The sequence below is a fragment of the Quercus suber genome, unplaced genomic scaffold, assembly GCF_002906115.3.
Source record: "Quercus suber isolate HL8 unplaced genomic scaffold, Cork oak 2.0 scaffold_565, whole genome shotgun sequence".
NCBI classification, from domain to species: domain Eukaryota; kingdom Viridiplantae; phylum Streptophyta; class Magnoliopsida; order Fagales; family Fagaceae; genus Quercus; species Quercus suber.
In genome coordinates, this window is record NW_027070010.1 from 392,833 (window position 1) to 420,700 (window position 27,868).

Consider the following 27,868-nt stretch of genomic DNA (forward strand, 5'->3'; position numbering starts at 1 on the left):
AGAATGATATTGCCATGGTTGAGAGACACTCAAACTATCACATAGGAAGGATGATCTTTGAGTAATTTATTCTTGATTATGGGTTTCAAATAAGCCTCCATCCTCAATCACATTGTCCCTTTCTTGGGGAATAAGAAAAAAAACTCAATTCACATTATCAGTGTGCATTTGGCAAAGCGCAAATAAAGCCAGCTTTCGGCTTATTTTGGCAGGCCTCGCATGCGCACACAAAATCGTTTCTCCCTTCTTTTCTATAGTACTTTCATCAAATAAGCAATCATACAGAACACAGCAGACTTATATATTGCCTTCAAGATGAAGACTTATAGATACTTTCTCAATTTTCAAATGTCAAAGGTAGAAATAATGTACATCTGCAAGAATCACATGGCAACAGTATTTTCAGTTAAGCTGCTGTCTCCTTGAAGCTCTTAGTCAACCATATTGCAGTTTCCCTTGGAGAAACCTTCTCCGGCCCAAATGGCTTCAACAACACGCCAAGCTCCTCAAACCTTTCTTGTTGTAGGAGTCGTGCACTGAACTCGAGCAGCCCTTCCAATGCCTCAGCACGTTGCTGGAATGAGGAGGTGTCAAAACGGCGCTGTTGTGACTCAGAAGAAGAACGACTTGAAACACCAGTTTGTGGATTATGCTCAGAGCATTCACTGCCATTCCCTGCAGCTCCATGGCTGGCATCAGTGAAACTAGGCTTGACAAAGTTTTTTTCCACTACTTGGACAGTGCACTTGTCCTTTGTGATTGAACAATTAGCACTATCTGGTGAGGTAGAAGAGTACCGTGCAGATGTTGATGAAGTTTGGCGGATTGGAAAGGGAGGGTCTTCAGAAGAAGCTAAGGGGAATTCAGCCATCTTGTCAATCCGTGGGGCATTGACAGAAACATCTGGAGAGTCTATGCTGTGAAGGAAACCAACGTTGGCTTTGTAAGGAGTTTCCGAAGCCACAACTCTTGTTGGCAATGGAAGAGATGCTCTTCGTGTTGGATGAGTAGATCTTATCACTGGAGTTTGTGACATCGGAAGCTGTAAACATAAGCATTTGGTTAAAATAATCAACCACTTACACATAACACAAAGACAAGAGTACAGTACAAGACTCAATATTTTTCTCAAGATGGAAATTTTAAGAAATTGTATCAAGCACTAGAGGTCATTGAATAAGAAACCATCAGCCACCCCTAGTAAGAAAAAGAAAGAATTCTAGAGCTATATTCATGCATCTATACTTACAGAGTCACGTTTTGAACCCATGTGGGATTTCTTTGATGGCAGTGTCTGTTTCCTTGGTGTAGCAAAAACTGTTCTCGGTGTCAATCTTGGGGTTTGGGAAACACTAGAAAACTTTGTGGTTATTGACTCGTCAATATCATATTCTTTGTACAGGCCACAACCAACAGATAATTCTATGAACTTTTGATTCAAGCCTGCGAATTCATCTGCTCTTTGAGAAGAACATAGGGAGTCTTGTTCAGTTCCAGATATACTAGGATTCAAGGTCCTGTCATTGCTGAATGACCTCCCCTTCTCTTTGACAGAATGAATAGAAATTGTTTCTGGCTCCACAAATCTTGTTCTCTTTATGTAGTTGGAATCAGACCATTGAACTGGGAATGTATTCCATCTAGGGCTATTCAGTTTCAAATGAATTTTAAGGATGTATGGTTGAAGATGTGGCTGAGTGAGCAACTCTGCAGCCTGGCAAAACCAAAATTATATTTTGGTGAATAAGTATGAAGAAAGATTGCTGGAGCAAATACACTTGAATAAAACATATTTTCAATCAAAAAGCTGTGGCAGTCAAACAACAACAAAGAACCCAAGCCCAACGTGACATAACATGGACTTGGGTATGGGTCTTAATTTGGGAAACTTAAAATTTGAGCCCTACTTTTATCAGTGTGTCTTAAAACTTGGGTTAATTTTGTTTATAGAACTGCAGAATGTTTCCATACCTACAGTAATTACCAGAATTTATATAATATTACCGATCTCATTTGTTTTAACACAATCACAAGCATCATACCCATAGGTTTAATTATTAATTTATCATATGGAAGTGACTCAGGCAACTGTATTGACAGTCCAAGACACATGCAATATTACTTCCGTGACCATCTATTACTTTCAACGCCAAATCCAAATGCCTGATCAGATGAAAGAAAATACACTCCAGGTGTATCTCTTTTTTCAAATAATGATATTCTTGAACTGTCTCTTTGTTTCATATCTACATGAATGTGTTGGTAAATGAAAAAGTCTTAAAAGAAAGAAAAAATAGAGCATACACTTGGTCTGAGTTCTGGATTTTTCCGCAGCATGCTTTTGATGAGCCCTCGACTGACCAATGAAATCAAGAAATGGGTCAGGGAAACCACAGAGGTGATCAAGGCCCATTAGTGTATGGAAAAGAGTGCCAATATATATATATATATATATTTTTTTTTTAAAAAAGCAGCTGGTTATATAAAACCTAAATATTTATTGTATACTTATTTTTTAAAAAGTAAAAGAGTGCAACAACATCGTTATTTTCTAAGGAGATTGAAAATGTCATGACATTACATAACAGAAAACAATGTAGAAGGATTTTTTTTTTTTTTTTTCAGAACTTAAGCTCGTAATGCAGATGGAGAGGAAGAGGACTCACAATCCACCAGAATACATGGCTGGAAGGGGGGAAACAATAGATTTGTTTATTTTGTTAATCAGAGCTTGCATATCCTGTCCGGTAAAAGAAGACAGAAACACATAATGGTTATAGAAAGGGCAAGAAACCATTATAATTATACACAAAAATGGCCAGGGAAATGGAATCACTCATTACACTCTAAAATAGAATCTACAACAATTCCAGTTGATTCTGATCACATCTAATAGAAAATTATCTTTCCACGGTTTAAAGTCATTATTAGGATCTCAAAGAGATTAACTTATTGACAATTTGAAATCTTGGTAAACACCCTGATGCAAGAGATACAAGAAAATTATTATTTAGTATTATTTATTTTTGCAAGTCAATTGTATTTTTATGTTTTAGGTTCTAGTAGTTTATTAGGCTATTAGTATTTTAGAGGGTGTTTGGTTGTGTGATTTAAACAACACTTTTCGTTGTTTAAATAAAAAAACACGTATTTCCATAACACTTTTTCATCCACACGAATTTCCACAAACGGGCCCTTAATTTTGGAAGTAAGGTTATTTTTGTAATAAGGCAATTTGGATTTCCTAACCAATTAGAAGTAGGGTTTAGCAATCCTATATAAGCAACCTCTTATACTCCTTGAGGAGATAGATAGTTGATATTTTGATGAATAAAAAAATGGTCGTTTGGTCTCTTTTGGTCTGGTGCTGACTCTATGTCTACTCTAGGTGTTGTTGACTCCTAGTAGTTTCCCCGATTAGTGCTAACTTCAAGTCAGGCATAGGTACTGACTCCTAGGTCATATTTTTTTATTGTTTCAGTTTTGTTTTGGTTGTCCTGTGTCAATTTTGGTATCAGAGCAAACACTGATCTATTTGAAGCACCATCGCAGGCACGAACCACAAAATAGTACGTTAGAGAGAAAAACAAGAAACCATGTGATAATTCTCCATAATTGCTATCTGTAGAACCCAACATCTTGATTGTATCCTAGGAACAAATTTGCAATAATCCTTTAGCAATAATAGTGTGGGGGCAAATATTATCTAAAGAAAACGATATAGTACTTCTAACTTATCTATTTTCTATTTGTCTTTTGTGTTAACTTTGTTCTTCCATTATTACTTTATGTAATATCCCCAACAATCTTAGAAAATATTTCCTACGATGGAAGAAATAAGTGATGTTTCAACGTTAAAGATGTTGAATCATGAGTTGGTGAAATTGGATCGCTTTGATGGAACCAATTTCTCTCGATGGAAAGACAAGATGAAATTCCTACTTACTGCACTGAAACTTTTCTATGTCTTGGACCCAAATTTGATGCATTTTCCTATTGCGAGTGATGAAGACACTAACGAGATAAAGACACAAAGAAAGAAACGGGAGGAAGACGAATTGATATGCAGAGGGCACATTCTCAATACTCTTTCAGATCGTTTCTATGATTTCTACACATCGATGAAGTCACTAAAGGAGATTTAGAATGCTTTGGAGGCAAAATACAAAACTGAGAAAGTAAGTATGAATAAGTTTATTATTCAAAAGTATTTTGATTATAAAATGCTTGATAATATCTCAGTTTTGGATCAAGTACATGAGTTACAGATTTTGGTCAATAAACTACATGATTTGTCAATTAATATTCCTAAATTATTCCAAATTGGTGCAATCACTGCGAACCTTCCACCAAGTTGGAACAATTTTAAGAAGAGGAAAGTCGGGTTAAAGATGAGACCAACACCTATTCTAAAGTAAACGTGAACAATGTTCAAAGTGAAAGTTCAAGTAAGACCAATAAACACTTGGAAGTGAACAAAAGTAAGAGTGGTTTCAAGAAGAACAACTCCAAGAATCCCAACAAAGACAAGAAGAACCGGGCTTATTTCCATTGTAAAAAGAAAGGTTATTATATTCGCGAATGTAAATTCTTAAAGAATAAGAAGAAGGATGAAGAAAGCAATGCCAATGAAACAAATGTCATTGAGGACATTATTACTATGGTGAATGACATACATATTGATATGATCACTGAAATTCATATGGTTGTGACTGAAAATCCTTTTGATTGATTGTTCGATTTGGGTGCAACGGTGCATATGTGCAATGATAAAGAACAATTCAAGACTTATGATGAGTCTTCCATAGAACAAAAAGTGCTGATGGGCAACCACAATAAAGCAAAGGTTCTTGAAAAGGGCACCGTTGAAGTGAAGATGAGTTCTGGCAAAATGATGATCTTGAACAATATTTTTTATGTACCCGATATTAAGAAGAATCTTGTATCTGCCAATTTGTTATGTAAGAGTGGTGTAAAAGCTATACTTGAATCGGACAAGTTAATCTTGTTCAAGAATGGGATATTTGTAGAAAAGAGATATGCTACTAATGGCATGTACTTTTTTTTGATAGGTAATCAGAGAAATATTATAAAAGAGAAAAAATAAAAGTACAAGTAGTTCATGATGATGAACAACAAGATAGAAGAACCAAACAGCAAAACAAAAGATAAGGAAATCAGAAAGCTAAATTAAGGGAAAACATAAACTCTGAAAGAGACAAAGAATCAGTAAAGCCCCAACAACGAGCCCACTCAAAAAGACTACGCTGGCATAAAACCTTTAACTCATCAAACGTCTTCTCCATGTTCTCAAAGGAGCGACGATTTCGTTCCAACCAAACAGTCCACATTAAGCACCCTGGAATCAAATTCCAAATATTTGAATTGTGCTTCCCAAGCCATTGATGCCAGCAAGATAACAAACTTGCCGTCGATCTTGGCATAACCCAATGTATACCAAAAGCCTGAAGCATGAAGGACCATAAGGTATGTGTAATAGGGCAATGAATCAGAAGATGGTCTACCGACTCCCCATCACCACAACACATACAACACCGATTTACCAAAGGATGATCCCTAAGCATGAGATTATCCAAAGTGAGAATCCGATTGTGCGCAGCTGTCCACAAGAAGAAGGCTACTCGCTTAGGAATCTTTGGTTTCCACACACCCTTCCAAGGAAACAAAAGATTTGGATTGCCCTGAATTTCTTGGTAATAAGATCGGGTATCAAACTTCCCATCCCCTTTGAGCTGCCAACGAAGCGTATCCCTCCTATCCCCCCAAGGAATACGAGGATGGATAAGCCGAAGAAGAGAGTAAGAAGTAGCTAACTCCCAATCTTCAAAAGCTCTAAAAAACCTTACGTCCCACACTCTGAAAGTACCTCCTTCTGGAGACCACAAAACCTCAGAGATACAAGCATCCTTTGCAACTGAACAGACATAGAGCTCAGGATAGAGGTCTTTTAGGGTATTATCCCCAATCCACCTATCATGCCAGAAGCGAATACAGGTGCCTTCACCCACTACAAAAGACAAATGCTTAGAAAAACTCTCCCACCCTTCATGAATGCTTCTCCAAAGACCACAACCATGAGTCCTCCTGCACACCTTCGTACACCACCCCCCATGACCCTCACCATATTTTGTGGAGATTACTCTCCGCCAAAGATGGGTAAGTTCATGCCCAAAACGCCACAACCATTTTCCTAATAAAGCTTGATTAAAAGACACCACACTTCTAATCCCCAAACCACCCAATTTGATAGGTAAACACACCTTTTCCCAAGCCACCAAAGGATATTTGAAACTACCCTCAGAAGACCCCCAAAGGAAATTCCTCTAAATACGTTCCAATCTAGCAGCCATAGCTTTAGGAATAGTGAAGAGTGATAGAAAGTACGTTGGAAGACTTGAAAGAGTACTCTTTAGTAATGTGAGTCTACCACCTTTAGATAAATAGAGACGCTTCCACCCTGAAAGTTTCTTTTCCATCTTCTCCAAAATAGGATTCCAAATCGAAGCAGTCTTAAAAGAAGATCCCAATGGCATTCCCAAATATTTCATAGGTAAACTCCCCACTCTACATTGAAGAATACTAGCCAATTCAACTAGATTATTCACCTCCCCAATAGGGACAATCTCACTTTTCCCAACATTAACCTTCAAGCCTATAAACACCTGAAAACAAGACATCGCCAACCTTATGGATAGCAACTGATCCCTAGAGGCATCACAAAATAAGATAGTGTCGTCCGCAAACAACAAATGAGAAATCCGCACACCAACAGAATTCACTGCTCCCACATGAAACCCCTGAATAAGGTTATTCTCCTCTGTCGTCTTCAAAATTCTGCTTAAAACCTCCATTATCAATAGAAACAAAAGAGGGGATAGAGGGTCACCTTGTCTCAACCCACGGGAACTTCCAAAGAAACCTTCAGGGGATCCATTTACCAAGACCGAAAAACGGACAGAAGTAACACAAACCTTAATCCACCCCCTCCATTTCAAACCAAAACCCATCCGGTCCAACAAATAAAACAAGGCCTCCCAATTAACATGGTCATATGCTTTTTCAATATCAAGCTTGCAAATCACCCCCGGTAATCGGCTCTTCAGCCTACTATTCAAACACTCGTTTGCAATAAGCACTGAATCCAAAATCTGCCTTCCACCAACAAAAGAATTCTGAGACTCAGAGATGAGATTATCCAAAACCGCCCTCAACCTGTTCACCAACAACTTGTACACACTACCCACCAAACTGATAGGGCGGAAGTCCTTAATGTTAACAGCATTACACTTCTTAGGGATTAAAGTGAGAAACGAAGCATTCAAAGACCGTTCAAACACAGAGTGCTGATGAAAAAAATCAAAAAAATCCATGACATCCTTTTCCACAACACTCCAACAATGATGAAAGAAAGCCATGGTGAAACTATCAGGACCAGGGGCTTTATCACCCTCCATCTCCCTTAAGACCTGAAGAACTTCCTCCTTCGTGAACTCCTTCTCTAAAGACAACCTCTCCTCCTCCGCAATACAAGCAAAATCTAAACCATCCATAGAAGGGCGCCCCAAATCAGTTTCCTTATACAGCCCAAGATAGAAGAGAACTAATTGAGAGCGCACCTCCATCTCATCCTCATAAAGAACACCATCCACCTCGATCCTCTTAATGTGATTAGCATTTCTATGAGAATTTGCTAATCTATGAAAGAAATGAGTATTATTATCTCCCTCCTTCACGTACAAAGCCCAAGATTTTTGTCTCCAAGAAATTTCCTCAAGGGAAGCCAACTGTTCAATATCTCCTTTGAGTTGAATACGACGGAGATGATCCTCACCCGAAAGCCCCAACAACTCCTCTCTCACATCTAAACTCAACAGTTCAGTCAGCAAATTTTTTTTCCTAAGAGCCAAGTCACCAAACTCCTCCCTATTCCATTTTTTTTAAGTCAGCTTTCAAAGCCCTCAGTTTTTGAGCCAAGATAAAACTTGGTGAGCCCACAAAACTGTACCCATTCCACCAATGTTGAACTCTATCAACAAAACCCTCAGCTTTCAACCACATATTTTCAAATTTAAACGCACTCCGACCACGTCAAACAACACCAGCTTCCAACAAAAGCGGCCAGTGATCTGAAATAACACGAGGACGCACCCTTTGGGATACAAATTAAGTATTATTAATAAAGAAGTTTCTAATTGTTCTTATATAATTGATTCTTCATATTTGTGGCATACTAGATTAGGACATTTAAATTTCAAATATTTGAAGTTTATGTCAAAGCATGATATGATTTCATATAAGCATAATGATGAAAAGAAATGTGAAATTTGTATTCAAGCAGAGATAACAAAGAAACATTTTTCTAAGCCAGATAAAAATTCTATTATGCTTAAACTTGTGCATTCTAATATATGTAAATTGAATGGTGTATTAACTAGAGAATGTAAAAGATATTTCATTACATTCATTGATAAACAGAGTTTCTCTTTAAACTAGTTTGAAGAGAAACTCTTCAAACTTCTCATATATATATATATATATATATATTGTGAATTTTGAAAATCTAACTATTGAATTTCAGATTCCTTATGTTCTTAACATGCATATCAAATTTCATTCAAATCGGATGTTATTTACTATTTAATCAATTAACTTATTTTTTATATACAACTTTAGGATACAAAACTTGATATTATAATATTTATCTGATGACATAGCAATTGATTTTTTATTTTCTTGAAATTTTGTAAGCATTAAGGATATAATAATAACATGCAATCTAACGGTTAAATTTTCAAAATTTATACTTAATATAAAAATATATGATGAGTTTGTAGAGTTTCTATGACTTTGTAGGGTTTTTCTCCAAACTAGTTTGGAGAAAAATTTTGTTCTTCATTGATGATTTCTCTAGATTTACTTATGTAATCATATGTATTTAAAACATGATTACATAAGACAATTAATTGAAGCTAGTACCATTTCAATTGTCTATATAAGGTCAAATAATAATTTGGTAGACCCTTTTAACAAAGCAATGTTGCAAGATATGGTTGGGTAACATCCATTGGAATGAGACTAAAACCTTTTTATTAAGAGAATCACCAATAATGGGAACCCAACCTCAAATTGATTTAATCTAAAGAGGTTTAAAGGGTAATAATAAGCTATTGATACGTGGTTAGTAAGAGCACTAATTTGTGTTTCATTCAGAATTGATTAGTGCAGACTGTTACAATGTAATTGAGGATGAGTTTTAACACTCTTAATAAAGTTCATAAAGTACAAATGTCTATGTAATAGGGACATAAGAAAGAACTTCAACTTTGTGAACATAGAAGTGATGCCGCTTCTAGCAAGAGCAAAGGGTTTTCTCTTGTAAATGTTCACTAAACCGAGAAGAGCACAATGCCATAATAGTATTAACAACAGTGTATTTCTAAATGTCTTGTGGATGATTTTCATGTGTGTGTAGTTTCCGATTTTAATACATAAGAGTTTTGGTTTAAGCACCAAGCCACTATTAACTCTGTTGATTTCAAAAGCAATTACACTAAGGGAAGATTTAAGTTGAAAGACCCCTTCCATTATGGACAATAGAATATCAATCAAGTGAAACATATATTATTAGTTTATTACAACCTAGTGGAGGATTGTTGTATATATAGGTATATTCATGTAATAATGATATTTGAGTTTAGAGAATATTGTTTCATAAGTGAAAATTCAAGTTCTAAAATTTTCTAAATGAAAATTCGAAATTCAGCATATTCGATCGGTTAAAACTTTGGCTCGATCGATCGAAATGGTAAGAAAATAACCCTAGAGCCTCTGGATGAATCGATCGCTATTCGATTCCTATTTGATCGATCAAAAGTGCACTTGATCGATCGAAAGGAACTTTCAACCGATCAAAAATCATAAAACAGGATTTTTTGGTGACTATTCTGAATGTTTGAAAATGTATCAAGTTTTGTGAACGGTTTTATGAAACATTTTAAATCTGCATACATGCGTTTTAATGAAAACAACCCTACGAGTGTAAATAGTAAGTTAGAGAGAAACACAAAAAATCTTGTGATAATTCTCCAAAATTGTTAGCTGTAGAACCTAACATCTTCATTGTATTCTGAGGACAAATTTGCGATAACTCTTTAGCAATAATAGTGTGGGGGACAAATATTGTCTAAAAAAAACGATATTGTACCTCCAAATTATCTATTTTGCATTTATCTTTTGTGTTAACCTTATTCTTCCATTATTACTGTATAATATCCCCAACAATTCCCAGACCCACCATGAATCACCAATCTCTCCTTCCTCAAGTCATATCGCCACCATTAACATAAACAACCCAGCCACTCCAAGACCCCAACCCCACTGCCACACTCAAATCACCAACCCTTTGCAACCACGAAGACAGAGAAGAAGTCCTGTTGCTGCCAACCCGGATCATAAATTTTTGCCCTCCCTCGCGACGGCAATCCACCTCCATTGGTTCTTGCTTGCCACCATAACTACCACTATACACACTCACAAGCCCCAATTGCAGCGACCCACCATGAGCACCTTCCATCCTTTGCCTTGTGCCACCATGACCTTCACTTGCTAACTGCCGTTCTACTGCAAGTACCCCATCGACCCAATCTCAAAGGTAACCCAGTACAGCCCCTTCTGTGTTATCCACTTTCTTTTGCCATATATGTTGAAGTGGGCCCGTGTGTGTGGCTTGAAGAATTGCCACAAGCCCAAGTCAATCACAAGTAAACCGAATTCAACTAGGAATACAAATCCTAGTACAACCGACCTATAACATATATATATATATATATATATTAGGTTTGTGTTGAACGGCAAATTCAGAGAGTGAATTAGAGAATTCCAATAACCTATTAGGTAAAGCTGCATAAGAAGAAAAATAGTATTTTCTTGCCTTGTGGGTGAGAGAGAGTTAGGGTGTATTGGAATTTGGGTTTCTTGAGAGTGCTCTTGTGCATTATTGTATCTCTCTATTTTTTTTATAGCAAAATTTCTCCGTCGTCTCCATGGAGGTAGGCAGTTTGCCGAACCACGTAAATTCTTGTGTTCTTTGTGTGTGCTTGTCATTTAATTTCCGCTTGTTTACTATTATTGATTTGAGTCCAGGGGTGCTATTTGCATAACAAGTGGTATCAGAGCAAGGTTATGATTCAATCCTTTGAATACAATAAAGATGTCAAGCACAAAGTATGATGTTGAGAAGTTTTGTAGTAAGAGAAATTTTTCACTTTGGCAAAAGCGAATGAAGGATCTCCTAATTCAACAAGGAGTTCATAAGGCCTTGCTTAGGAAAGAGAAAAAACTGGAAATGATGAAGGATGCAGAATGGATAGAGATTGATGAGAAAGCAGCTAGCGCTATTCATCTCAACCTAGGTGATGAGGTCATTCATAATATCCTAGAAGCAAAGGCCGCAAAGGAGGTTTGGGAAAAATTAGAAGGTCTTTATATGAGAAAGAATCTGACGAACAAGTTGTATGTGAAGAAGCAACTATATAGTTTGCATATGAAGGAGGGTTCAGATCTGTTGGAGCATCTCAACATGTTTATCGTGTTGAACACCCAACTATCAAGTTTTTGAGTGAACTATGAGGATGAAGATAAAGCATTACTCTTATTAGCGTCATTTCCTACTTCTTTTGATTATCTAGTGACTACGTTGATGTACGGGAAAGAGACTATAGTACTCAAGAAAGTGACTAGTACTCTCTTGTCACACATAAAGATGAAGCAAGATGGTGATGGTTCTCAGGCTGATGGACTTATTGTAAAGTCTGAGTCAAGCAATAGGGGTAGAAGCAAGTCAAGAGGACGAAACTCTGACAGTATATAAGAAAGAATCTGACGAACAAGTTGTACGTGAAGAAGCAACTATATAGTTTACATATGAAGAAGGGTTCAGATCTATTGGAGCCTCTCAACATGTTTAACGTGTTGAACACCCAACTATCAAGTTTTGGAGTGAATTATGAGGATGAAGATAAAGCATTACTCTTATTAGTGTCACTTCCTACTTCTTTTGATTATCTAGTGACTACGTTGATGTATGGGAAATAAACTATAGTACTCAAGGAGGTGACTAGTGCTCTCTTGTCACACATAAAGATGAAGCAAGATGGTGATAGTTCTCAAGCTGATTGACTTATTGTAAAGTTTGAGTCAAGCAATAGAGGTAGAAGCAGGTCAAGAGGATGGAACTCCAATAGGAATAGATTACAATCTAAATCACGTGTAAAGAAAGATGTAGAGTGCTTTTATTGTCACAAGAAATGGCACTACAAGAATCAATGTAAAGAGTTGAAAAAGCATTTAGAGGAGAAGAAGAATGGAAGAAGCCCTTAGAATTAGCTAGTATTGCTGAAGAATCATTAGATGACAGTGAAGTTGGTGCAGATTTACTTTCAATCTCATCAGGCAACAATGTTCTATTGGAATCTTGGGTTTTAGATTCGGCATGCTCATATCATATGACTCCAAAGAAAGACTGGTTTGACATGTATAAGCCTTACAACGGTGGTATGGTCCAAATGGGTAATGATGCTACATGCCCGGTTATTGGGATTGGTACCGTGAAGATCAAGATGTTTGATGGAGTTGTGAGAGTTCTTAGTAATGTCAGACATGTTCCAGATCTTAGAAAGAATTTAATTTCTTTAAGTGTATTGGATGATTTGGGCTATTCATACTCACCAAATGGTGAAATCATGAAGATTACCAAAGGAGCTTTGATGGTAGTGAAGGGATAGAAAGTAAGCACACTTTACAGATTGATTGGGAACACAGTTGTAGAAAGAGTTACAGTCACCACTCTAGTGAAGTCCAACATTGATGACACAAAATTATGGCATATGTGACTTGGCCATATTGGTGAACGTGGTATGTTAGAGTTGCACAAAAGAAATTTACTGAAGGAGGTGAAGACATGCAAGCTAGACTTCTGCAAATATTGTGTGTATGGGAAGCAACATAGAGTCAGTTTCAAGACACTCTCATACAAGTAAGGGTTTTCTTGACTACATTCATTTAGATGTTTGGGGTTCAGTATCAGTTTCTTCTCATAGTAGTGCTTAGTATTTCGTTAGTTTCATTGATGAGTACTCTAGAAATGTATGGATTTATTTTATGAAGCATAAGTCTGATGTGTTTGACATATTTAAAAAGTGGAAAGCACAGGTTGAGAATCAGACTGGCAAGAAAATAAAATACCTTAAAACAAATAATGGACTAGAGTATAGAGATAAAGAATTCATAAAATTTTCTAAATTAGAAGGCATTACTCGTAATTTCACAGTTAAAGATACTCCAAAGCAAAATGAGGTTGCAAATAAAATGAACAGAACCTTAGCAGAAAGAGCCGGATGCATGAGATTGAATGTCGGGTTACCTAAGGTGTTCTAGNTAAGGTTTTGAAAAAGGTGTTAAAGGCTATAGGCTTAGGATCCAATCTCAAAGAAAACAGTGACCAGCAGAGATGTCATATTTGATGAAACCTTTATGTTGAAACAGAATGAAGCAGAGACGTGATGATAGTCTACAGGAGAAATTAACTGTTGAGGTGGAGTTTGACGAGAATAGTTCACCCAGTGATAAGGGTGATGCTGAGATTAATCCACAGCAACAACAAAAAGAGTCTTATTCAATTGCTAAAGGTAGAGAGAAGCGGGTTCACAAAGCACCATAGAGATATGGCTTTGAAGGCATGGTTAGCTTTGCTCTCATAACTAGTAGTGGAGATCCATTGTCTTACAGGGATGTAGAAGAGATGGGGTCACTACAGAAGAATAAGACTTAGGAATCCTCTAGTATGTTGACAAAGTCAATTCCAACAAACAAGTTCAAGGACTACTTGGACTTGGTTGATTTTTGTAGCTTGTAAGCCCTTAAGGGCAAAGGTGGAGGCGATGGAAGAGTTTGCTCGTGTAGCTTGATCAATTCAAGCCAAGATGGAGATTTGTTGAAGTGGGCCCGTGTGTATGGCTTGAATTGCCACAAGCCCAAGTCAATCACAAGTAAACCGAATTCTACTAGGAATATGAATCCTAGTACAACTGACCTATACCATATATATATATATATATATATATTAGGTTTGTGTTGAACGGCAAATTCAGAGAGTGAATTAGAGAATTCCAATAACCTATTAGGTAAAGCTGCATAAGAACAAGAATAGTGTTTTCTTGTCTTGTAGGTGAGAGAGTTAAGGTGTATTGGAATTTGGGTTTCTTGAGAGTATTCTTGCGCACTATTGTATCTCCCTATTTTTTATAGTGAAATTTCTGTCGTCTCCGTGGAAGTAGGCAGTTTGCCGAACCATGTAAATTCTTGTGTTCTTTGTGTACTTATTATTTAATTTTCGCTTGTTTACTGTTATTGATTTGAGTTCTAGAGTGCTATCTGCACAACAATATATATATATATATATATATATATATATTCTAACCAACTCATTTTAGAAACAAACTCTTGCTCGACCTATTTGTTAACAAGCCTAAAGCCCGCATTTAACAACACCAGTTTTCTTTTTAAAAAAATACGAGACCCAGCCCACGAAATCCAAACTTGTCAACCAGTCTAGTCCCAACAACTATTTGAGAGAATAGTCTTAGAAGCCTATTCCAACAATTTGTCCAGAGAACATCACAGCAACCTTGGTTCTTGTTCCAACTTCCAACTATTTGTTGAAGCACTATTTAATCATGGTAATATCAAAAACACCTTATTTTGATAGTTGTAAAAATAATCCAAGGGATTTTGTCAACTGGATGAATGGGATGGAGCAGTTCTTTGAGCAAGAAAATTTTGCGGATAACATAAAGATTAGATATGCAAAGTTGAAGTTAAGGGGTGGAGCACAACTATTTTGGGAAGATCTTGAATATTTCCCGCCATATAAAGTATTAACTTGCCATTAGTGTGTGGAAAGATATGAAAGAAAAGTTTTGTAACGAGTATTTGTCACCATACTTTTGAACTAAGTATCTACTCCAATCTCACTGTGGTACTTTTCAAGTTGAAACAAATAGGATGAATCCTCATCCCATTTCATGTCCTCAGTGTACTTTTGAACAATCTACCAAGGAATTAAAGAAAATATCTGAAAAGCTTATGAAAGATGTTCAAGACATGATTGCTCAAATGAAGACTCAAACTAATTCAATAGGGAAACCAAGGATAATTGATCACAATGAAATTATTGCTACCCCCATAGAAGACAACATTGATGATGATATGTTGGTAGTGGAGAAACCTCAAGTAACACCAAAGCCTAATGTTGACAAAAGACGTACATGCCTCAGCAAATGTTGCTTTAACATGTGTGCAAGGAAACAAATCTATTGAAGAGTAGCAAGGTGAAGAGATGGTTTCTAAAGAGAGTATTATGTTAAAGGGTGCACATGATGTGATATTGGAAGCTAATGAATCTACTTTTGATCAGCCTTCCATGGTGCATGAAGACAAATAGTTTGCTAAAGTGGAGAAAATAGATAACATAGTGCTTCCAGTGGTTTAAGATAAGATTGTGTCAATTCCACACATTGATTTTGTTATTCCAAAAAAGTTTAACATGGTGAAATTCAAAGTTTTTCTTTTCTCTGTGCTCCCTAAGGTGATTCCAGACTTGAAGCAAGTGTTACTTGTCAACATCCTAATCCTTCAATGCTTTAGAACTCGAGGTTGAGTTTTCTCTAACTAGAGGAGAATGACGCAGGATACGCAAGAAAATTATTATTTAGTATTATTTATGTTTGTAAGTCAATTGTATTTTTATGTTTTAGGTCCAATTTGTTTATTAGGCTATTAGTATTTTAATTTGGAAGCAAGGTTATTTTTTTAATAAGGCAATTAGGGTTTCCTAGTCAATTAGAACTAGGGTTTAACAATCCTTTATAAGCAACTTATTATACTTCTCGAAGAAATAGTTGATATTTTGATGAATGAAAAAATGACCGTTTGGTCTCTTTTGACCTAGTGCTAACTCTAGGTCTACCCTAGGTGTTGACTCCTAATAGTTTCCCTGCTCGGTGCTAATTCCAAGCGAAGCCCAGGTGCTAACTCCTAGATCATATCCCTTTATTTTATTGTTGTTTCAATTTTGTTCTGGTTTGCGTCACACCCAATTTTATTTTCATAAAGGATACATTTTAAGGTAGGCATTTCTTCAATTGCAATGCAAAACTAGAATTATTCGTTACTAATTAAGTAATAAATCAAATTGTCAATTACATTGCAACACAATCAGAAAGGCAATCAGAAAGGCATTCCAACCTCACTGTTTTACATGGTTCCTTTCTTTCTTCTTTATTCTTCAATCTCCCCCCTCCCCCACCAGTTTTTCCTTTCTGTTTCCTAGCCAATTTTCCTAACGATGGGTGTGAACAACTTTGCAGCATTATTAGTAATTGCTCAAAGCTCAAAATCAATGCTTTCCAAACAGAATTAGCACAAATCAAATCATAACTAACTCTGATATAAGGTCCCATATGGTCCAAAACTTGATTTACTGTCATTATTATGGAAAAGAGATAATATAACAATAATCCATACTTTAAGTAACTGCAAGTCAGAAACTTACATAAGCTTTAAATGCAGGCCTGTGAGCAGTCATTTCATACATACAGCATCCTGGAATATGCATCATATTATATATGCACATGAAGAGAAAATTCCAGCTAAAGTTCAACAATGATTAAAATTTAATTCACCTAAAGACCATATGTCTGATTTGGAACCATACGGTATATCAGCAAGAAGCTCAGGGCACATGTAGCTTGGGGTTCCCACAACCTGCATATGGAGAAGAAAATTCATGGTAACTATACAAAGCAGAGGGTGGAAAAAAGATGTATCCATATCTTCAATGATAATGACTCACCGAGGAAGCAAGATCTTCAGAAGTTAACATCTTAGCAAGGCCAAAATCACCTGTAACCAATATGTATTTTAAATTGGTAACACTAATTAAAACGTAGAGCTATAAAACAGGGCATATTTGAACAGATACAAAAACAAACTTACAAAGTTCAACAATAAAGGGATCAACAACTTACCTAGACGTATGTCTTGATCTTTTGTTAGAAATATATTTGAGCACTGAAGCAATTTGGAACACCATCAGTGCAAATCAGCTTTTGGCTTTCACATGTAAAATCTAGCTAGATTTTCTCAGTCAGTTTGCCACTCACCTTGACATCACGGTGAAGAATATGGTTAGCATGCAAGTAATCAAGTGCCATGAGGAGTTGAACAAGCCACTTGCAAAGTTTCTGCACTTACCAAAATTTCAAGAATGAAACATAATAGAGTACCATAGTATTTACCCAAGTTTCTAACATAGAAAGGCCTTTCTTGTTTTTTCTTTTCTTTTTATTTATAACTTACACACCCCATGGGTCTTAAACTCACAACCTTACCCTCCATCTCATTATCGAAGGAAGAGGAAGCATCATTTGAGCTAGAACTCATTGGCTGGTCAATCATATTTCAAAAATAATAAAAAACCAGACTCAAGTCATGTATCAACCTTCATTTAAAGCTCAATACAGTTATGAGACTGGTAATCAATTATGCCTTTAATACAAACGCCTCGATGCATTTCGTTCTGGCTTTTGCCCAAGCTCTACACATTTGTACTAGGTCTACTATCAAATATATATATATATATATAATAAAAAAATAATAAAAAAAAGAGAAAATTAGAAGCTCGGCAGCAATAGTGACAACCTCTTCAGGAAAATGAACACCATTGGCCCTTTTGATAGCCTCTGCCCTGTATAACATATGGCAATTATGCAAAGGTCAGAAAAATGCCAATAACAAATCATGTCCAAGCAGGTAGTGTAACATTATATCAAATAACTGATTGAGCAAGAATTATAACTTACATGTCTCCTCCTTCACAATATCCTATGACAATGCATACAAAGCAACCCTGGAAGTGAAAAGACTAAAATGTCAATTGTAGAACTGGTAATAAATGAGGACATATGTTCCTTAAAATGCTTGGGGGGTCATAATAAAAAATTTACAAGGCTTCATTAGATGTAAACCAATTAAAGTACAAATCGATGCTAACCCTTTCCACCCAGGAATCTTTGTACTCTACAATAAATGGATTCCATACTTTAGAAATAAGCTCCATCTGCAGAATTAAGAAAGAAGAAAGCATATTACAAGCTAAAATCATAGATAGAGGTACAATAAAGTCATCATTCTTTTAAATACCAACCATTAGGGAACATTATGTGTTTTAGTAGTTAGTATATCTTATGAAGAACCATATCAGGATCCAAACATCAAGCAAATATAAGACTTAATATTTTGCCCAAAAGCACCAAATAAGACTAAATGGATGGTTCCCATTTATGTTTTACAATCAAATGACAACAAAATATCTTTCAGTATCGAACAATGACTCTTAAATTTCACCTTTCAGAAATTTCCTAGCTTAAGAGAAACAAATTCCATCAGTCCATTAAACCTTATATGGAAAGATAATGATCTTGATAATAGCTGTTTTCATTTTCAGATAATGAAGAATAAAATGAAAATACTGACCTCCTGGTGCGCAGATCTACGAGACCTATCAGTCTGGCGAGCAAGACGGATCTTTTTCAACACATACCTGAATTAAAAACAAACATATTCACCTCGAACATAGTTCAACTCTCGAATCAAATTTTTAAAACATAAACAGTAAGTGTCCTCACTTCTTTTTTTCATGTCTATGCCTCACAAGAAGAGCAGAACCAAAAGAACCTTTCCCAATCTGCTCTAGAATTTCATATTGCTCCATTATACGTGTTCCCACTCTCCCCACTTGGGGTCTCCGTCTTAATATGCTTTCATTCCTAGCAAGTATTCATAGAAACATATAATTATGAAGGATCATACACAGATATTATAACAAGAAGGAATAGTGAGATAATGGCTACATTCTCCAATGATAGATTAAAAAAAAAAATTAACATTATGTTTGCTAGCTAAACACATATCTACGATAGAAATACAAATAAAACCAAGCCGAGAGTACAGTAAATTTACAAAAAGTATCACCTAAACCCCACACCACTTACTGACCTGCTTAAGAATGTACTTTACATGTCGCGTGACATTACCACATGCCACAAGAAGGCATATACATGAGGATGTAACAGACCCCTAAAGGCCCATGATTTGAAGACCACGGCATAACTATACAGTAGATGTCCCAGGGGTTTAACTAGCAGGTCTAAGCTTCACCTAGTTTCCCATCAATTTAAGTACGACTATGGGTATACAAAGAACAATTGTGTGGAGTTTTGGTCTTCAGAACATAGGCTAATCTTACAGACTTCTCCATGCCAGACTGCAATGGATGCCATTGAACTACAACTGTTGTGAAGGGATAAAATTATCATAATCCTAGTATATTTTCAAGTTCTTCATAAAATATGTGTGCCATGGACTTCCATGGGATACATTTTTTCCTATTTCCACCAACCCATTAACCTCTTTTGTTAATAAGCAACAATTGCTTAACTTAAACCCACTAATTTTTCCACAAGCAAACAAAACTCAAATACCGAGATTGAAATGCAACTTTATCCTCAACCTCCATCCCTTGTTCCTTTGGAGGAGGAGAAGCCATTTGGTCCAAAGACCATTTGCATTACTCTTTGTAGCGTTTACATATATCTGAGGGAATTACCAATCTTTATTGGGTGTATGCATAGCAAGAGAAACACTTGGTTATTAGGTGAAAAACTCAGACAAATAAATCCTTGAATCCCAAAGGCATATATGGACCATAAGAAAGGAAAGGCATAAAGAATTACATCTTTATGATAAGAAATGATGGTAAAATTCAAGTGCATCACGCTGTCCAAATTCCAGAACTATAAACACATCACAACTCCTCTTAAATAGACAAGAACTATATCCATACAGAAGAAACTCCTTATAGTAAGCCAAGCATTATCACACCGTGGCTAATGAAGAGTGCGTAGGACCTACTTCATATTAAATCTTAACAAAACTATATATGAATAGAATAATAATTCTTTGACAATTAATGGAAATCTAACAATTATATTGACATTACTGAAAAGTTTAAAATGAATTAATTGGGTCTACTAAAGCAGTAAAGTCAGTTTTCTTTGAAAACACTTAAAGTAAGAAAAGGACTTATTTTTATTAAGAAAATGACATTTATTTGAACCTAAAGCAAAAGGCCCCATTTTTATTCAAAATAGCTGACAATGGTGTATGTGCCTCCATTTACACTTCCAATGCCCATACAATTCCAATCTAAACATAACAAGCTAATGAAAGTTCCACAAACACCATCAAATTTGAACAAAATGTACAAAATAATTGAAACAAAAACAACCTAGTGTCCATTTGGATAGCTTATTTTTTGCTAGCTTATTTTACTATTTAGCTTATTTTACTATTCGGCTTATTTTTACTATTATTTATAAACTGCACTATACTTTTTGATACCATTCATAACTCCTACGATACTATAACTCCTACGATACTATTTCAACTAACTTTTACTTTTATCTATAACACTTTTAGCAAAAAAAATTCAGTTTTAGCAAAATAAACAGATTCCAAACAAACGCTTAAGCTAACTAGAAATTATTTTCAAGTTACCAATATGAATTGCTGCACCACTAACAAGTTCAAGTAGATTCCAACTAATGTAGTAGCCACTACATGTAATGCATAAATCTTAGCACCCCCCACCAGAAAATACAAGAAATTTGTCAAGGAAAACCTCAAAGATGAAAGATTTAACACCCATCAAGAAAACTGAAAGAAAGCATTTTCAATTTTTGAAGCAGAAATTAGTGAAGAAACTGAAAGCAGTAGAACCCAGAAACAGTAACAATATTGTATAGCTGAGAAAGATAAAACCATAAGATAAAAGACAAGAAAGTGAGAAAATCCACATAGAAGAAGCTGAGACTATAACAAGAAATTTTCTGGGTATAATGAAAAATAAACAAATGTTACAGGAAGTGGCAAAATGTTAAAGAAAAAAAATGGAAGTACCTGAAAGTTGAAGATAATTGTGGTGAAGAAGATGACCCAGTTGTTGGGTTTGAGAGAAAATGGGAAGGAGCTCCAGTTTAAAGCATTTGAATTTGCAGAGCTATTTGAAAGACAAAAACAACAGGAACTAAAAAAAAATGGTCTCTTACCTACTTCTTGTTTTTTTCTTATTTTATTTGGTAGAGAGATGAGAGCGGCAAAAGAATTGGAAAGTAAGCAAAAGTGATTCTGCTGCTGCTACTACTACTAGTACTATTATTTGTGAATTCAATTCAAAAAAAATGTGAAAATAGAGAGAGAGAGTGTGTGGGGTCAAAGAGCATTTAAGATTTTGTTTGATTTTGGTGTTTTCGAGATTCCGGAAAGCGACAGGAAAGTGAAGGGAGTGCACGGGTGAACGAAAACAAACAGGCTCCGATTCTGTAAAACTATATGTAGTACATTACAGGACACCTCCGTGTTCCATGATTCCATCTCCCCATGTTAAGATTTTTTTTTTTTGTCATTTTAATTAAAAACTTTCTTTTGTTTTCCATTTTTTATTAAGAGGAAAAAAAATTTCTTTACATTTTTTTTTAAAGTTTATATGCTAAAGTTTTAATCACAGTCTATATATACATGTGTGATGTAGCAGACATATTTGCATATTATTATTTTAAGAGAAAATATTTTCTTAAACTTTATTTACAAATACCATTTAAAAGGCAAAAATAAATGTCCACATTTAAAATATGAATTTCAAGCTGCGTTTGTTATAGTGGTAAACTAAAATCCGAAAGCAATTTACACCTAGGTCCATGTTCGGCACCACTTGAAAATACAGTCAAACTGAAAATAGAATTCAATTTGACCGTAAAATTGGCAACACAACCTGTAAAAACATTTCAACCCTCATTTTACCTTTAATTCATTTCCGTATTTCCTCACTCCTCACACAATCTGAATACTCCACTTAACTATCCACTCAAAGCTCACCTCAACTCATCCCTCCCTCCTCACGCGAAGCCACCACCAGTCCGAGCTCCACCCCACGCACCAACAAGAGAGAGAGAGAGAGCTTTAGTTGTTTGCCGACACTAGTCTAAGCTCCACCCCACACTCCGACGAGCAGCGCTGCCATTTTCCCATCCACGCTGGTGAGTTTTCTCCCTTTTCTTCTCTGTCTCGCTCAACCTCACCTCCGACCACTCCAAGCCTACCTCAAGCTTTGCATGTACCCAATCCATAAAGCCGTAACTCTCCCTCACACCGGCGAAACCCTACCCTCCTCCAACATATCTGATCCGTGGCTCTATTGTCGTCAATTAAGCTCTACTCTCAAACCCACCCTCTACAATACCCAATCCGCATCCCCTTAAACCATCTAGCCAAATCCACCCTTAAACCCATCGAAAACTCATATTTTCCACACATCTTCTTCCCTTGTCTTCTAGGATCTGATATATATATATATATAGAGAGAGAGAGAGTTGAGTTCAAGTTACACCTGGTGTAACTCTAAATAATATTACACAACCTAATAACTTATTATTGAATATATATTTTGAAAATCCAACCATTGTATTACATGTTCTATATGATCTTAACATGCATGCCAATTTTCATATCAATCTGATGCTATTTATCATTTGATCCATAAACTCATCTTTTATGTATTATTTTAAACTATAAAAATTTGAATCTTAACAATTGATTAATGACATGATTATTAATTTTTAATCTCCTTGAAATTTTGTAAGCATGAAGAATATACGAAGATAATGTAATCTAACGATAGATTTATCAATATTTGCATCCAATTAAAAAATATTGAGTGGTGTAACATTGCTTAGAGCTACACCAGATGTAACTTGAACCCAACCCATATATATATATATATATATATATATTGTAGGGGTGGGAAGTCCGAGCAAGCGTGTTGGGCTATGGGCCATGCCCGAGGACAATAATACGCCCAAGGATGGTTAATGGGATTGTTGGGCCTAAGTTAATAGGCCGAGGACAAAGGAAAAGAATGATGGGTCGACTCTAATTTTAGAAGAATTAGGCCACCTCAGGAGAGCTACAGGGAAAGTAGCAAAAAAAACTCAGTCAATCATGAAAGACAAAATATTTAGGAAGAAGGCTGCTACCACCATATCAAATACATTGTACCTAAAGAACTAGCCACATTTATGGAGAAATGACACCTGAACAGTGGCAACTCAGCTCACAGCTACTAACAAAGCTTCTAGGAGGTCTTGATGGGACAAGCATCCAAAGGATTTTCTGCTAAATCAACAGGCGAAAGGCTAAGATGAAGGGTTGAAGGACTATAAAAGGAAGGGATCACCATGAAAAGGAGGGAGGTGATCTAAGAAGGAAGAGAAAAAGAAGAGCATACTGTATTTAGATAAGCTTGAGTTAATATAAGAACATCTTATCGTTGGACTTAACCGAAAAGCATTAATTCTCTCAATTTGTGTTTTCAATCTTATTGGCAATGAATCCTATTAGCTATGGCCCATATTTAATTTGCTAAGACTTTTTCTCGTAAAACTCATTCTCTAACAAATATATTATTTTGGGCTTGATAGGCTATCATCCATTGTTCTTGGTGGGCTGAGATTCAAATGCTAGTCCTTATAGAGAAGAATCTGTAGGATCACAACGTGAAGACCAATTTGTTAATCTGGAAAGTAAGAGAGACCATGAAGTCAACTGGACTTCTAGCATACATACAGGTCATACCAGCAGGAGTCACTCCTGACCTGGAAGCCATGTTTTAGCATAGGGAGGAAACACAGAATCTCAGGCTGGAGATAAACCATTTGTGCAGGAAGTTACTATGTAAGCAGCGAGAAGCATCCCCTCTTAGTTTAGGAACTAATTCAAGTGGAAATGGCAGTTATAGACCAAGGTCTAGAACACCCCTCATTGAATCCTCCTTATTATATTCACAGTTGGATAGGGAGGAGCGATATCACAGGAAGAAGAATAAAAGCCCAACCTAGGAGTATGGGGAATGACGCAATAAGTAAGGCATTACGTCAGATCTCTAAATCACTGTTTACACGCAGGATTGATAGGGCTAAATTTCCTCATTGGTTTACGCAACCCACTTTTACAATTTACAATGGGAGGATCGACCCAATTGAGCATGTCAGTTATTTCAATCAGAGGATAGTTGTTCATTCTAGGAATGAAGCTTTGATGTGCAAGTTGTTCCCCTCTAGCTTAGGACCTGTCACGATGAGGTGGTTTGATGGGCTAGATGAGGGCTTAATTAGTTCTTTTGAAGAGCTCATTAGGGTTTTCAAGGCCTCGTCCCCTAGATTCCCTGTGATCTATGGTAATGAGAGAGGGTGAGACCCAGAAAACTTACTTAGATATGTACTGGAAAATGTTTAATGAGATAGATGAAGATTTTGAAGACATGGCCATAAGGACTTTTAAAGTTGGCCTCCCTACTGAGCATGAGTTGAGAAAGTCCTTAACAATGAAACCTACGCAAAGCAACTTATGGATCGCATTGACGAGCACAAGGAGGTCGGAAGGATCAGCAGCAGGGGAAGGGGAAGGAAAAAATTGCTCCTTCTAACCAAAGAAATTTCAGGTCGGAGAGATATAATATCAACCAACCTCGAAGGGATTTTGCTAGACATGCTGGGCACCCTAGTGCGCAAGTTGTTAATATAGTGTTCAAGGAGCTTGTTCATCAGATCCTTGAGAAGATAAAAGTTGAGTCATACTTTAAGTGGCCAAACAAGAAGGGAGGTGACCCCTTGAAGCATAATCAGGGTCATTATTGTCAATATCACCAGGATCGTAGGCACACCACCGAAGATTGTAGAACTTTCCGTGATTACTTTCAACAATTGGTAAAGGTGGGGGAAGCTAAGACAGTTCTTACATTAGCCCTCTGGGCAGCGAAGTCAAGTAGGGTCGGCATACCAAAGGGAGTCTGCCTCGAAACCGTCCCTGGGAACCATTAGTGTAATCCTTGCAACCCCAAGTCAGATTGGGAGATGCTTTTCTGGGTTTATGTCTATTGCAAGACCAATTACCGAGGACTCGGTCCCAGAGTCTAAACATGGGAGATTAGAAGTCCGACCAACGCTGAGCTTTTCCGATGAAGACAAGGCTAGGACTTTTCAAACGCACGATGATACCTTAGTAGTAACCCTTCGGATTGAAAGGTACAATGTGAGAAAGGTCCTGGTCGACCAAGGCAGTGGGGTAGAGATCATGTATCCCTACTTGTACAACAGACTTAATTTGAAACACAAGGACTTAGTTAGCAACGATTCCCCTTGGTGGGATTTGAAAGAAAAACGGTCATCCCGAAGGGCCTGATCAGGTTGCTTGTTTAGACAGGATCTGAAGTGGACGCTTATTCACCTTATACTGCTATCTTAGCAAGACCATGGCTCCGTGCCATGGGGGCTGTTTCTTTGACTTTGCATTTAAAGGTGAAGTACCTTTCGGGGGGGCAGGTCGGGGAGTTGGTTGGAAGTCAGGCCATGGCAAGGCAGTGCCTGGTCACCGCTATCAAACGTCAGTCCGAGGAAGGAGTTTCGGCTACCCAAAGGGGGCCTTGTAGCAATTAGCAAAAGTAATTAAATACCAAGATATTGTAGATGGGGGAATAATGTGTGAAAAGCTGGAGAAGGTTACTATTGATTATGATGTGGAGAAGTATTTTCAAATTGGGATTCAATTGCCTTTACAGGAAAAAGAGGAGTTATTGGCTTTCCTAAGGAAGAATGTTGATGTTTTTGCCTGGAATGCGTATGAAGCTCCTGGTGTGGATCCAGACTTCATTTGTCACTCTTTGAATGTGAACCTAATAGTTATCCCTAAGAAGCAACCACCTCGGCGCTCTTCCAAAAAGCATGCCGAGGCTGTGAAGGAAGTAGTAAATAAACTTAAACATGCATAGACGATTAATGAGGTTTTGTATCCAGAATGGCTAGTCAATACAGTTGTAATGAAAAAGAAGTCAGGGGAAGTGGAGAGTATATGTGGATTTTACTGATTTAAACAAGGCTTGCCCTAAGGATCCTTTTCCGATTACTCGAATTGACCAGCTAGTGGATGCTACGGTCGGTCATCCTCAGATGAGCTTTTTGCATGCTTTTTAGGGATACCATCAGATACCACTAGCTTTGGCCGACTAGGAAAAGACTGCCTTCTTGACTCCTACTGGAAATTATCACTACCAAGTAATGTCGTTTGGTTTGAAGAATGCTGGGTCTACCTTCCAAAGGATGATGACCAAAATGTTTGAGTCTTAACTTGGAAAAAATATAGAAGTTTACATTGTTGACATGGTTGTGAAGAGTAAAGTAGTAACCGAGCATTTGAATGATCTAGGAGGTGTGTTCGAAATACTAAGGAAACATAAATTGTGTCTCAATGCCTCGAAGTGTTCCTATGGCATCAGTTTCAATAAATTTTTAGGGTATATGATCACGTACCGGGGGATTGAGGTTAACCCTAATCAAATTAAGGCAATAAGTGACTTATGACCTCTTCAGAATCCTAATGAAGTATAAAAGTTTATTGGAATGACTGTTGCTCTAAATAGGTTTATCTCTCGGTCGGCAAATAGATGTAGATCATTCTTTAGCTCCTTCACAAGCGGAAGGGATTCGAGTGGACGAAAGAGTGTAAACTTTCATTTAAGGAATTGAAGGAATGCCTATCTTGACCACCTATTGTCCAGGCTAGAAAAGAAGGAAGTCCTCTTTGCTTATATTGAGGTTACATGTCACGCCGTGAGTTTAGTTCTAGTAAGGATGAAGGCTAGGGTGCAAAAACTGGTCTATTATGTGAGCAAATCTCTGCAGGAGGCAGAAACCCGTTACTTGCCACTGGAGAGGGCGATCTTGGGCATAGAACACACTATGAGGAAGCTCCCTCATTACTTCCAGGCACATACCGTCATGGTCCTCACTCAACTCCCTCTGCAATCATTACTCTAGAGATTTGACCACACAGGAAGAATTGCCATGTGGGGAACAATCTTGGGAGCATTTGACATAAAATACATGCCTCGTACAACTGTCAAAGGACAAGTTCTTGCTAACTTGGTGGCAAAGTTCGCTAAATACCCAGGGGAAGTCGTTGCCGAGGAGGGGGAATCAATAGGGGTGTAAGTCACAACAATTGCTTTCCTCAAACATTCAATATGGAAGCTTTATGTTGATGGAGCAGCTAACCAAAGGGGATATGGAGTTAGGCTATTGCTAGTATCCCTAGAAAGGATTACTATTGAGAGATCCTTGAGGTTGGGTTTTTTAGCTACTAATAATAAGGCTGAGTATGAAGCTTTGTTAACTAGTGTAGCTATGGTGAAGAAACTGAGAGGTAAAGCTGTTAAGATTTTTTCAGACTCAAGATTGATTGTTGAACAAATTAATGGTGAGTTAGAAGCTAGGGATTATAGGATGTAGGGATATCTCAATAGAGTTCGACAGCTACAATCGGGTTTTGAATCTTTTTCTATATAGTAGATATCAAGGAGCAAGAATACTTATGCAGACTCTCTGGCAACTTCGGCAACTTCGTCCGAGTAGGGCTTTCCTCGAGTCATCCTTTTAAGGATTTATTAAAGCCTGCCGAGCCAGGACTGATGAAGGTTGGGGTGCACCAGATAAGAGTTGGTCTAAGTTGGATGGATCCCATAGTTGCATTTTTTAAGGATGGAGAGTTGCCCTAAGACAGGGGAGAGGCTAAGAAAATATGAAGAAAAGCTCCACATTTTTGGCTGTCCGAAGAGCAAAAATTG

General features: G+C 36.9%; 1 protein-coding gene across 2 annotated transcripts; it reads right to left on the reverse strand.

Moving 5' to 3' along the window:
• Positions 1-35: 35 nt before the first annotated feature.
• LOC112027233 (serine/threonine-protein kinase Nek2) lies at positions 36-21,538 on the reverse strand. Of its 2 annotated transcripts, XM_065764515.1 has the most exons (15): positions 21,097-21,538; positions 18,765-18,905; positions 18,613-18,679; positions 18,131-18,196; positions 17,940-17,986; positions 17,779-17,824; positions 17,241-17,321; positions 17,106-17,148; positions 16,931-16,980; positions 16,761-16,842; positions 16,631-16,680; positions 2,667-2,740; positions 2,305-2,356; positions 1,250-1,714; positions 36-1,042 (listed from the first exon to the last, which is right to left on the reverse strand). In XM_065764515.1, the coding sequence occupies exons 2-15, from the start codon at positions 18,848-18,850 to the stop codon at positions 407-409; spliced, it is 1,845 nt and encodes a 614-aa protein (XP_065620587.1). In that variant the 5' UTR covers positions 18,851-18,905; positions 21,097-21,538; the 3' UTR covers positions 36-406. The 2 variants fall into 2 exon arrangements, with proteins under 2 accessions (XP_065620587.1, XP_023915667.2); XM_024059899.2 differs by lacking the exons at positions 2,305-2,356; positions 2,667-2,740.
• Positions 21,539-27,868: the final 6,330 nt, after the last annotated feature.

What these genes read in the sequence shown, in the direction of transcription:
- LOC112027233 (XM_065764515.1), bottom strand. Translation starts at nt 18,850, where the DNA reads ATGGAGCAATATGAAATTCTAGAGCAGATTGGGAAAGGTTCTTTTGGT. An exon ending in AAGATTCCTGGGTGGAAAGG is followed by an intron (nt 17,987 to 18,130) that starts GTTAGCATCGAT and finishes TTTCACTTCCAG; the next exon opens with GGTTGCTTTGTATGCATTGT. An exon ending in TTCTTCACCGTGATGTCAAG is followed by an intron (nt 17,149 to 17,240) that starts GTGAGTGGCAAA and finishes AAATTGCTTCAG; the next exon opens with TGCTCAAATATATTTCTAAC.